This window comes from Eucyclogobius newberryi, unplaced genomic scaffold, assembly GCF_026437365.1.
Source record: "Eucyclogobius newberryi isolate DKJ021-1_F unplaced genomic scaffold, fEucNew1.0.hap1 SCAF_2, whole genome shotgun sequence".
NCBI classification, from domain to species: domain Eukaryota; kingdom Metazoa; phylum Chordata; class Actinopteri; order Gobiiformes; family Gobiidae; genus Eucyclogobius; species Eucyclogobius newberryi.
Window position 1 is genome coordinate 27,428,045 of NW_027315834.1, and position 13,681 is coordinate 27,441,725.

General features: G+C 40.0%; 2 protein-coding genes across 2 annotated transcripts in view; one reads left to right on the forward strand and one right to left on the reverse strand.

The window, feature by feature from the left end:
• LOC140368045 (tetraspanin-8-like) overlaps positions 1–13,681 on the forward strand; it is a 276,094-nt gene that overhangs the window by 52,557 nt on the left and 209,856 nt on the right. The gene's annotated exons all lie outside the window — the stretch shown is intronic.
• The window catches only part of lrrc17 (leucine rich repeat containing 17), a 35,108-nt gene that overhangs the window by 3,212 nt on the left and 18,215 nt on the right, over positions 1–13,681 (reverse strand). The window contains exon 5 of the mRNA XM_072454874.1: positions 6,190–6,345. Within this exon, the coding sequence (XP_072310975.1) occupies positions 6,190–6,345 (156 nt within the window). The remainder of the gene's footprint in view (positions 1–6,189; positions 6,346–13,681) is intronic.

The window sequence follows — 13,681 nt, forward strand, 5'->3', positions numbered from 1 at the left end:
TCATCTGAAGAGCTTTGATGGTAGAGAATCCTTTGGCAGGACTTTTATAGGTATTTACAAATAAGGAGTTATTACAACCAAAAAATTGACCTTCATAGCCTTTTGACTGAAACGTTTCTTAAAGTTTCAGTTAAAAAGAAAAAGAAAGAAAGCTTGAAATAGTTATTTTAAATATGATTGTATAGTTTCTCTAAAAATCTACTGGATAGCTGCCATGTCACCATTTGTTTGTGATCCTCACAAAACACACACAAAAACACAAATCTGATTATTGTAGGATTCCAGACAATTTACAGAGCGAACCGTTAAAGATAAAAAGAAGACAGTATTTTGCCAGTGACTAATTAATTACTTCAATCAATTACATATAGTTTTATTCAAGCAGACAACAACACAATAAAAATCTATTTTCTCATTTAATTAATTACTGTTTCACAAAACCACAGCTAGCCATAACTTTTTCTGGTATGTTTTGTATTGGACTACAGCACAAGTTGATCATTATTTTACATTTTGTTCATTGTAAACGGCAATATTCATCTAAAACGACTTAGCAAAAGAAACGGGTCCATTGACTTCCTGTTCCAAACCGCGGAACTGACAAGCCCCGCCTCTTAATCGTGACATTTCACTCATTTCACGAGCGGCAGATTGCCACTTCCGTGATTTTATATCTGAACGGTGGTTAAGTGACATTTCAGAACTCACGGTGCGCGGCCCGTGCGCACGGTGCGTTGTGATCACGGCGCGCAGTGGCCCGTGTGAGGGAGAACCCGCCCCGAGAATTCATAACTTCTACTGATAAACTTACCAAAGGATGTTCAGGGACTAAAGGTGAGCAGGGTCTATCAAGCTACTATCGTTTTATCAACGCGTTAACCTTTTATGTGAAGCCAGACTTTCGTCTTTTGAGGGGGGGAGGGGGTCCAGAGAGAGACGGAAAAAATTACATCTTATTTTGAGAAGACCCCTAAGCACAGAGATGTGGGCGGGGATAGGGGGTATGTGAAAACAGGACTTTTTTTGAGCACTCAATCTTCAGTTGCAGGACAATACAGGATCACACAAACACGCAGGAAGCAATCAAAATACAACTAATGACGAGGAAACACCGTCGCGACAAAGTTTAAAAGCTCAATAAAGCAGATTTTACCCTTTAAAAACCTTATTTCACAAAAACGCACATCTCAAACCGTAAGACAGCGCCACAAGTCGACCCTCCTTTGTCAGTTTTGTTTCGTTCCAAGGCATGTTCTTAATCTCTCGCAGCGGTAGTAGCGTAATAAACCCCAAACACTGACTCAGCTCAACGCTTTAAAGCCGCTCATCAGTTTTTCCAGCCCTTTTCATCGCTCCAGATTTGCTCTCGTTCCTTCAGCGGAGGTGATAAACGACGCAGCCACCTCGCGCCGTGTGGATTTTGGCCGCTCGTCTCCACAACAAGTAAACAGTGAGAACGTGGCAGTCGCCGTAACAACACTAAAGAAGGCTTCGGCTGCACAAGCTGCTAACACGGGCGGGCGAAAGTGTCTCGATCATGATGCACAGACAACGCTATATCAATAAAACTGTCTTTAAATGTGTCGGTTGGGGTTTAAGTATCGGTAAGTATGAAATTGCTGTAATATCACACACGAAAATGGCAGAAACTTCCCTTTATAGCCTCATTCCGTTGAGTTATTTTTCAAGGTTTTCGGGAAAATAGAAAAGAACAAAATGACGCACGGACGGGAAGTGTTTTTGGCTGTAAAAACATTTATGATCAGCCTCCTATAGACGGAGCAGCACAAATGTATAGGCCCTTCGAGGCGAGTTTACATTTACACTTTCCATTTCCCATCAGCTCCTTTTGCCAAATGTTCTGTCATATACAATATACAGTACACACTATTTAAATTGAGCATAATCTTCAAAATAACATTCACAGTATTCACAGTACACAGTATGTTTATAGTCTGGTCTACTTACTGAGTAGAAGCATATTCAACAGATTACAAAAACAATACTCGTGGACTGTCACAATATTTAAAATCGTAAGCGTCTTTGTTTGTTTTGTTGCAGCAGCAGCTAAGAAACAGGGAGCTTTAGACCATGATGCTTTGCTCCGTTTGCAGTGTAGAGAACATGAACTGTTATAAGAGCTTTTATATCTTAAGTCTTTGGAATATGACCGTAATTATTCGTACCAAAGGCTTGTCAAGGTACCGTATTTTCCGAACTATAAGGCGCACCAAGCGAAACAAAATGTGTACAACACAAAATTGCTTCGAGGTCACTAAAAACAACCAGAATTAATCCATATATAAGGTGCACTGGATTATAAGGCGCCATTTTTTGAGAAAATGAAAGGCTTTTAAGTGCGCCTTATAGTGTGGAAAATACGGTACTTTAAATAGAAGAAAGTCATTTCTACTATTCTTTTTGCCTCTTCACAACACAGCAATATATATTAATGAGACAGTGTTACATCCCTACAAACGCAAGAACACGAACAAAACAGAGAGAGCAAGAGTTTGTTAATTGATGTATTTTTTAAAAGATCTATTAATTAATCCTCTGAACCAAATGCTTTTAAATCCTAGGATAAAATAAAAGCACGGCTCAGACAGATTCATTCATAACATTGTTTTTGACAGTTTCTCCCGTCTCTGTCATAGCTTTATCTTGAAAGTGTCGTTGATGAGTCGTCTTTGCAATAGTGTAAATTTGCCTTTAGCTTATTTATTTATTTATTTTCCGGAATATAAGTCGCACTAGCCAAAAAATGAAAGAAAAAAACATATATAAGTCGCACTGGAGTATAAGTTGCATTTTTGGGGGAAATGTATATGAAAAAATCCAAGACCAAGAACAGACATTTCATCTTGAAATGCAGTTTAAAATAATAACAGATGAGAGAACATGGTGAATAGGTGTACGTATGCTAACGCTAATACCTTCAGCTACATGAGGCACAGACAGAACTGTGGTAAGTGTCTGGTATGTTAACGTAACATATTAACAGTTATTCAGATAACTATAGCATAAAGAACATGCTAACAAGTTTACCAAAGCATCAGTTTTACCCCAAATCACTAAATCCATTGAATTCTTCTTCCTCTGTGTCACTTCTAAACAACTCCACAAACTCCAGAGGTAGAGGAAGTGCAGGTTCTTCTTCTGCGTCGCTTAGAGCCTAGAGCGCCCTCTTGTGGTTGCCAGTGTGAAAATAACAAATAATATCACATATAAGTCGGCCAAAACTATGAAAAAAGGTGCGACTAATAGTCCTGAAAATACTGTATTTGTGTTGATGTTTTGTACATTTTCGTTCTAGCCAGGCCTTATGTTTTTGGTTGCTAAGCAGAAAGATGCTGGTATATATTTATAGCGTTTTATTTGTCCATCATGAGAGAACCATCTATTGAGCATATTTAAACACTCAAATTGAAATAGCTTTGTGTTCCGCTTCATAACGAGCGCCACTTTTCTTATTTCCAGCTTGTTTTCTCCCCCAATCACACGACTCATGGAGAAACCGCACAAACACTGAGTGGATAACGCTTCCTAATCGTGTACAATAATAAGCGGTAGTTATTATGGAGATTGAGCTTAATACCACTCATTTTAACACACACTTAGATGTTTAAAAATAGGAAAATTGCAGAAAAGTGTACGCAATTGAGCATCACTTAGTTACACGGGTCATTGTGGTAAAAAATAGAACCGTCTGGCTTGGATTCAAACGCTACCGCTACCGACTAATATTCCAAAGGTGTTATTTTTGTCTCCTTTCCCTGATTTTTTGTCTACGTAAAGACTCCCGACGTAAAAACGAGGCTAATTTCCGTTTAGCGTGATTAAAGGGATGTAACGTGATTGAGTCCACGTGTCGGCGGGCCTGACAAGCTTTAGGAAATACACAGAATCAGATCCTCTCTTTGCCGAAGCCGCAGAAGATTGTTTACACGTGTCCTGGGCCGTAATGAATACAACGACGAGGTTTTGCGAAAGGATTTCCCTCGTGGCCAGGGAGACATTAGCCCAGAGATCATTAGTCTGCGAGAGCAATGAGTCTGCAGTTTTCTGTAACGGGCCTGAGCAGGAACACGGGGGAAAGCGCCGGTTTACTGAACGCGGGATTAGCATGCGGGGGCGAGAAGGCGACTTGGGGGTAAAATTGATCTTTCGAACAGTGAATTCCCCGGCGTTTTGTGGATAAATGAAAGCCTGGCAGCTCCGTAATGGACGACTTTGTTTAGGCTTTGGTAATGTAAAGGGCGGCGTATTGGTTTAACTTCAAAGCGCAACGTTTTAGGTAACAAAAGAAGGCCAATAACCGCTGTATAAATATGAATAACTGCTGACGAGACTGACACGCTCAGCTCTTCCAATTTGGAAAGAGTGATTTGGTTTAGTGAAAGCGTTATAGCAGAGCAGCGGCTAGTCTAAATGTAGCAGTTTAGCACGTTTTTGCATAAATGTGGTCATGCGGATGAGGGCAGTTTAGTGAATATATGAGTCAAATTGGACTGAATGACCAAATGTTACAAGCGTTTGGACAATAGTGGCTGAAATGTGCAGCGCCACCTCTTTTGACATTTACAATACACAGTTTGTACAGTATAAAAGGATTATGAACACAACACAAGCCCATAAAACGCAGCTTATCGCAGTTTAAATGGAGGTAGAAAAAAATAAATAAAGGAGCGCTGATTAGCTTTGTTAACATTAGAGCTAATGTCAGCGAAAAAAAAGTTAAGAGTAGCTCAAGGCAGCCGTCCATAAACTAAAGTCTATTGCCAGTTGTTTCTCCAGGGGAAAAGTCATTTAATCTCTCATTTGAAGGTAATAATGAGTGGAGTTTGCACAATCAACATTTTAGAATTGTATTTAAATCTTATTGTGTTTAGATAAAGTGTGCATGCAGTCTGGTACTTATGAAAACACTCTATAAATGTGCATTTTAATGAGACAGCAAATAAAACATTGTTTGTAGAGCGCGCAGACACATGGTTGTTATGTACGGGTAATAACTATTAACATCTAAAGTCAACCTCTAGTTTCTAAAGTTCATCTATTACTGAAGGATTTGTGGCATTTGGTGAAACAAAGCAAACATTTCCATGTCCAACTGTTGTGACCTGTGATGTTTTTGGTGCATTACTGTCCGGAATAACCGTAGATTTAAGACATTTTTGTTGATTGTTTTTGTTTTATGATGATGTTAAATTGAATGCTTATTTTGGTGCTAATAACTAACAGTAATAATCTACATGAAAAAGTTCTACAGACTATGGTGTTACTCAAAAAAGACCCGGATTTTAATCATTTGCAATGTTTGAAGGCTCACGCTAACTCACAATGGGGAAATTTTGGTGTTGCAACGCGAGTAGATACAGGAGTAAAAGAACAGATAACTTATAGGAAGCTTTAAAAAACACTCTTAATAGAAAAACTCTTATAAACAAAACACTTAAAACAAAACCTCTCATATTCTTAATAAGAAATAGAAATATATATGTATATATATAATATATCTTTTTTTAATAATTAAAAATAAATAATAATAAAAATAAATATAAAATAAATAAATAATAAATAATAATAAATAAAAATAACAAAAAATAAATAAATAAAATTAAAAATAAAATTATAATACAAAGACATAGAAAACAGAAATATTGGCATCTATTATTATTATTATTATTATATCTGGAAGTATTAAAAGAGTGGTAAAGTAGCCATTTACACCACAAACCGTGATGGAGCTGCAGCGCCCTAACAAGCTGCTCAGGCTCCACTGCCTGCTCAGCGTATCCTCGCTTGTTGCTCATCACTTAAGACTCGAGCCAATTACCTGCCAGGCTCCCACCCATCAGCACTCAGGGCCGCTGCATGAGCGGGTGGCACTGAGGGACTTGAACTCAATCAATCCTTTGGGCGCTCCAGCTCAGCTCACGCAGCTCTCCTCCAACCCAGCACCACCTTTGCATAATTTTTCATCCGTTTTCAATTAATTTTCACCATTACCAGTGCCTAGGCCTCAGGGGAAGAGTCACACCCCACGCATCACTCGTCATTCCAGGCCAGAGTCTAAGCACCAAAGCGATGTTACTATCTTCCCAACGCGTTCCATTCGATTAACCTTTTGAGTTTTGTTCAGATAGAAACGGTAACATTCGACTGAACTCATGATTCTGTCGTTACCTGTGTCGATCTTCTGCAGGCTGTTGCTGCTGAGGTTGAGCAGTTTGAGGTCTTTGGACAGCAGGAATTGTTTGGGCCTGAGGTGTCGGATGGTGTTCCGGGACAGATCCATCTTTACTATGTCGGAGGGCAGGTCAGACGGGATGCTCTTCAGATCTGTGACACGAAAACACAATATAAACTATGATGGAAGTACAAAAATGCGCAGCGTAATCCTATGAAACAAAGCCAACGCAGTCTGGTGGTCGAGGCTGCAGGGCCAGGAATGTGCCGATTTGATAAATGTGACCGATTGTGACGCGTGTTGCAATCGACTGTTATTAAAAAAGAATTTGGGCCAAACGTAACAATCTTTTATGCATCAGCAGAGATAAATTCACCGTTGTTTGTGCCATAGCCCGCCTACATACTGATCACTGCACATGAAAGAGACACAAAAGCGTGACCTAAATACTGGCCAGCGTCAAACTTCCTTAAACAGATGCAGATACTTTTTAAAATTAATATTACTTTCCCAATTGTCCTGCTTTAAATTCGAGGACAGACCTACCCTTGACGAGAGCTGAGACGCAAACATATACGCGCTTTTCAAATACTTTACAAAGATGTTTAGTCTGGACACTGGATTTATCTCCTCGAGTTCAGATGGAGGTGATTGACAGGTGGATTAACTGATCAGAGACGCACATGGTCTGTATCGAAACATATGGCTGAGAAAGAAAGAAAGAAAGAAAAGCAATATCACAGATGACTAAAAAAAACACAGCAGCTTTCTGTAGCTGTACTGTGTAGAATGTACAGAGAAAACCAATCTTGACACCAGGCAAATAACCAAATAATAGCGGTTACCCTTACTTCATTTCAATGGATCCATTTTATTATAAATACACTTTTCCCTGAACAAGATTGTAACTTCACTTCCCTTCATGACATCCCTATTTATTTGCATTGAAATATGAATTCAAATATTAGACTGAATCTATGTTTAGAGCATGAAATGTTAAAGTAAGCTAAACTAACTTACAAGATAAAAGGTAATGTTTAAATTTGATACAGGGGTTTTTACAGGGCTGCAATGTGTTTTTTGGCTGTAAAAATCTCTCAAATTGGCTGAGGACGGAAACAATGACACATAAATACAACAGGGTCTGGAGAATAGAATGAGACACCAACAAAGTGGAAAAAACTGACTTAAGCAGTGATGCAGTGATGCGCTGAGGCTGGCAAAATCACGTTGTTAACAGAGAACAGGCAGAGACAGCCAGTCAAACAGCATTTGAACTGTAAATGTCCCACAGTCTGCAGGAGAGATGGAAATCAAATCATCCCTGCACACATTTTCAAGATGTTGTGAGTGGGTTGTGAAACATTTAACATTTTCAAGATGGAGACAAATGTGAGAGCCTGTTTTATAATATTTCAGCGGCGCATCTCCGGTGTCTCCCGAACCTTCAGACAGACAAACGAGTCCTCAAGGATTTTCCCACAGCGACGTGAGGGCACAGAAAACAGTCGCAGTCATACGGAGACTAAACATGCTAAAAAGAAAGAACTACCAGTAATAACACCAGGAACGCATCCATTTTACTTATTTAATTGACCATGTTGTATTATTTTGAATGGTGGTTGGCAGCCTGAACCGCCACCTACTGTATTTGGCACTAGTAATTCATACAATAAAGCGAAAAAGTGTAATCCCTGTAATAAAATTAGCAGGGTATTTTATGTGATCTTTCACCATTAAAAATAATATATTGTTATTAGCAGTGGAGATGGAGCCAATTTGACCTCACTCTGAAACACATGGATTGCTACTAAAAATGGCAGTAATTACAAAATGGGCTCTAGTTATTTGCACTGCAGCCTCAGATCTATTAAAATGTATGTATAGAGTATTGCTATCTTAAACCTCGTGAGTTGGACGGGTGGCCAGTCCATTAAACTGCATGGAAAAAAATCCTCCACAGTCCAGAAAGCGCAATGTAAAAACAAACTGCTCGTGACAATTTTTGCCAATTGTCAGATCATAAACAATTCTTTTCTCAGTTTTCTAAAAGGCCGTGGCTGGAGAGCCGCGGCGCGGTCAAATTGCCGCGCAGTTTCAGGGACCGCGGCATTTCCCTTATAGCCCGTTATAGCCTCATGGCTAACCCTAACCCTAACCCTAACCCTAACCCTAACCCTAACCCTAACCCTAACCCTAACCTTAACCTTAACCTTAACCTTAACCTTAACCTTAACCCTAACCCTAACCCTAACCTTAACCTTAACCTTAACCCTAACCCTAACCTTAACCCGGCGTGGTCTAACCTGGCGCGGTCTAACCCGGCTAGGGTTTCAGGAGCCGCGGCGCGCGGCCGGCACAAAAATAACATGGCCGTTTCGGCCGCGCGCCGCGGCTCTGCAGACACTCCCTTTCTAAAAAGCAGCTTTTTCACCTTTAGCTTGGCCTCGCTCTGCTCCGCTCTAGCAGCTCTCACTATGATCGGTCAGTGCGGTCCACTACTGTGCTTGTTCGGTGGACTATGGACTACCAGGTGTATGTAGCAAGTCGCTAGCGGCTAAACTGGTGCCACGTGCCAGTAAGTGCCAAAGAGCACCACTCATGAGCGCTCTTTCTTTCCACCACTCTTCCTTCCAGATCAGCGTTGCACACGATGCCTTATGGGAGTCATCCTGTCAGTTGTAAGCCATTTCACGTCAGGTCAACACTCTAATGGGTTTCCAATGTGTTTCCCACATGTTTCTGGACTTCTGTCACCCCTCAGCTTTGTGATGAAATGCAAAATTAATCTCTCAAATCTGCTGCGGCGATCAAGTCACAAACTGAGACGGAAAAGAAAATCTGAACAAACACCATTCACTCAGCGAGCCATAATGCTTTAGATTAACTGAATCAGATGTTTTAGTGACTAACAGCCATACAATCATGATGTTTACCAGCCTTTTCCTACTCAAAAACGTCCTTTTAGCATTGTGAACCGGGTTCTGATTGTGCTGGTATATTTTGACAAGCATGCACGGGCACTCATTTCCTCCTCAGCTTTATTTACCGTACTTAGCCTGTATATTTGGACAGAATTGCCACACCGACATGTTTATTGTGCACATGCAGCTCTCTATGCGAGTACAATAAAACACTTTGTCCACCCATTAACAAGACCAAATCCACCAACGGACCAAATAAACCGACGATAACGCCAGTTTATCCCGAGACAAATTCCCAGCATCCCTCGTGGCGCATCAGCCTTCTTCCGTTTGCTTTTCTGTCCAAGGGAAATACAGCTGCTCTTCTCCCCGTGCAATTCGAAGACTGTCATCGATTGTGAACCTCGCTGCCTTGATCTGGTAACGCCGGTGCCGCCGTTAGTCTGCTAACGTGAGACATTCAATGAGTTACGTGTTTTCGCGCACCTATAATGACCTATCTTCCCGTCGGGTTACCGTAAAGGGCCTTTTGTGATGCGAGCGCAGAGAACGAGAGAGAACACGCCGGAGATGATTCATTCATGTCTGCGATGGAGATTTGGGTGAATCTGCTGCGGCCATTATACGTCTGTGCGTGACTCAGGCTTAGCCCGATGATCCCCGACAATCCCATCCACGGGAAAAGTGTAGGCACAGTACGCAAGGGAGCAGTGAATACCTCCATCAAGACTCAGCCATATGGTTTGATGAGAAATACCTTGAAATTGATCGTATCTTCTAAACTGATTGAATTGCGGTGGTTTCCGTACCTGTAGGCTGCTACAATTCTATGCTTGACCAAAGAATAATACTGTGGAGAACCATATAACAGCTCTTATCGCTCTAATATACTTGATGTGGCCTTTGTGTGGGACGAAATGATCAAAAACATTCAAATAATGCATTGTAAAGTAGAAAAAGCTTCATCTGGACGTTTCGACTTCCCTACGAAAGCCATTTTCAATCTTGGTTGTTGGTCAGGTTGTTGCTGTATTTTCCGAGAGCAAACAAGCGACTGAGCCTTGGAAAAACAGTCCAAAACAAGCAAGCCCCACAACAATATGTAAATAAAATAAGCAATTAGTCAAACGAACGAATGCTAATGAGTGTCACATATTTGTAATAGCAGATTTAACACTGATAACAGCTTTAAAACAGTAATTAACATTAGCGAGAAGCTGTATTTCAGTTAAACAGACCAGCGAAAAGGCAACAATTCACCTATTTCATCATGTGAAAGTGCAGATCAGGAACGAGCCCACAAAACGCAACCTGCAACTGTCAAAATTGGTCTGAGAAGCTAGAATTTAGACAGAATCTACCCTGCTTTTGTGTTCTGTTTTTCTGACATTCCAATCCCATTGTGATCGGTCTGATTCTCTTCCTCCCTCTTGAGCACCTGATTAACATTTGATCGGCTTGCTCTTGACTAAGTTGTAAGGACAAAGGTAAATTATACATGAATCCACGTTTCTTGATTCTCTTTTCTCACAAAAACAGCCTCCTTCACACCTCTGCACCTCACGGCCTTCAAATGAGTGGTTTTGTGCATAATTTGAGTGCATAATTATGACAAATGCGTAACAATTTGCTACTCCACGAACCTTTCTTCTTGCTAAAGGGCACAACTTTATGAATGGAGCAGAGGACGTGACCAGCTGACTTCACAAACGGGGCCTACAGCTCCCGTCAGCGCTTTGGTTTCCTTTATCACGGGAACGAATCGGCTCGCTTAAACAGCTTGTGAAGATGAAACACGCTTGTTATTTTATCATTCATATCCGGGGATCAGCTCTGTAATATACCTTCTCTATTACGATGATTCAACACGAGTATGAAGAAGACAGATCCATATATTTGCTCATGTTTAGACAGTGGAAATGGGAGCTCTTCATCACATACAGTGCGTTTCACAGTTTTGGACTGAAGCCTGACAGGGGGAAATATTTTAACTTTTAATAGTTTGAGGTCTTGGTTTTAATATATGGGAACATTATAGCGCTGAAACCGGCTTTTCATTTGCTTCCTGGAGTCAAACCATAATTACTTTTCGGTGTGAAAAGCATTCAAATGAATTATATATAAACAGCGCGTCATGATTAAGCTCCGAACGTCACATTTATCGCTCGTCCTGTTTATAACGTTGATGCATTTGAGACATTTCGACATAACGTAAGCCTGTTTTAAACATAACGACATCACCGAATAAATCATATACTTGAGACGGAACGAAACACAGGAGCAGCTATTTGACATCAAGATAAAACACAGAATATGGTTTTGTGCAGAGAGGGGGAATATGGCTTTTCATTGGTTGCCAAGAGGAAATGAGGATTGATTGTCAGAGATAAAGTCAGAGATTCAGATGGCAAATGGAGAATGAAGTGTTGTTGACATGATTTTTAAAGTGAAATTCCGTTAGCCTCTTCAAAAAAAAAAATGTATGTATCGTTACCCAATAGGCATATCGTCCATCCTTGAAGCTAGTCAGACTCAAAAAAGAACAGAAAAGAAGGCCATTTTCACACACAGAGCAAGAAAGTGTGTTCCAAAATAGTTGCACGATATGTATGGTGAAATAATACGTTTGTGTGCTTGTGGCTATGGAAACAAAGCAACAAAGGGAAATACCTCTGATCTTAGTTTACTGTAAATCCCGGATGACACAACTTGGAATGCCCACTTAGTCCTGTTTCGTAAAAAGAAGGTGTGGCCAAGTTTAAATCTGGCAACGGCCCCGACTTGTATCAAGCTCTCGCAAACCAGACACTGGATCGTTAAAGGTATTTAGTGTAGGCTCGTTAGGTCTTCAGATATATGTAATTATCGACTAGTTTCTTTTGAACAGACTCAAAATTCGAAATTCGAGAACAAAGACTGTTCGTTGACACTTCTGTATTTTAAAAGATGTTTATTATTACATTTGCCTAGGGAGCTCCTCTAAGGTCTGATCTTTTACATCCGTCTTTAGAGTTTGTATCAACCTCTTTCACAAAAGGCAGATCCCCCCCTTTCCCTGCCCTTTGACCTCTCCTAACATTGACCAGACGCTCAGACCTCAGAGTATCAGGATACCGGTAGAAAAGCTAATTCCTTCTGGACAGAACTGCTCTGCAATTTTCTACACAAAATAATGCCAATTTCTTTGTTCTTCCATTTGGTCTCGTGCAAGTTCTAATCAAGCTCAAGACGATCCTTCAACAGTTCACGAAAAGACACGCTTTATTCAGTTTTAGTATCTGAATGTATGTACTTTTGGCCCTATTCGACCCAAAATTGTGACTTTCTTCCTGGTTATGGCAATGTTTTTACGTCTTTGCCGATGTTTTTGGTTTCCCTGGAATGCGCCACAGTGTAGTATTAAACCTGTCCATCTTACATTTATTCAAAATAGACCAGAAATAAGAAAGAACAGTTGTGTATTGCAGTTTGTAACACAATGGTTGTTTTTCTTCCTTCTCCCACAGTGCGTCTCATCTGCTCTACCCAGCGCTACCAATAAACAATGCCTGGTGGGAAAATCCATTTTGGTTTGCACTACTGTTGGAAAACATCTTGGCAAATGCAGTTACTATTCTGCCCGCCGTCTCCTTGTTCCCCACCTCGGATGATACCATGGAAGAGTCATTATTTCTGCTGACTCGATGCCCATGCTCCGGGAACCGTGGAGTCCAAGGAGGGAATTTGCCAAAACAACTGCAAACATGAGTCAGATCTGGCGCGCTGGCAAGTTTACGATGCATGTTCGATCTTTCTCGGCCCGGAGCGTATTTTGAAACCTGGAGGACTGAATAAATCTATAACGCAACTTGCCAACTCGAAACAAAGATGAAGGAGGATGAAAATCTTTAGTTTGGCATGATTTTGTTAGCATATTTGATTGATACTGTATCATGCGCGTTAAGCTTTTGCAGAATTGCGTTTTGTTAGAGCCAAGAAGTATTACAAAGAACATTAAAAGTAAAGTAAAGCAATTGCATTTATTGTTACATTGAACCTGGTATATTTGTGTATACCTTAATAGCAAATAGATATGACACTAGACAATAAGATGATACACAATTATTTTACAAATATTCACAGTAAAATCCCTATGATCATGCCTCTAAAATGTGATCAGCTTCATGAAATCTGAACTATACAGAAACGTCAGATAAAAAAAACACTTTACATTAACGTTTTTGTGTTTTGATGTTCAAAATTTAAAAGAAAATTAAACCAAAATTACCTGTTTTGTTTCTAAAATTCCTGCAACATTTTTTTTTATTGTTGTTTTGTCATCTAAACAATCCCAATTACAGCTTAAAGTGCATATTAGAACACAATTTCACTAACACGTAGTGAACAGAACTATATTTAAAATGCGCCAAATAATGTTGCTTATTTAAGTTTGACAATTTTGGTGACATTTATTGTATTATTGAGCATAGGCAGAGGTAATTTTTCTAGCAACCATACTATAAACAAGGCACAAAATCCATACAAAATTGACAATAATAATAATACATCACACCTTTATTTTGTT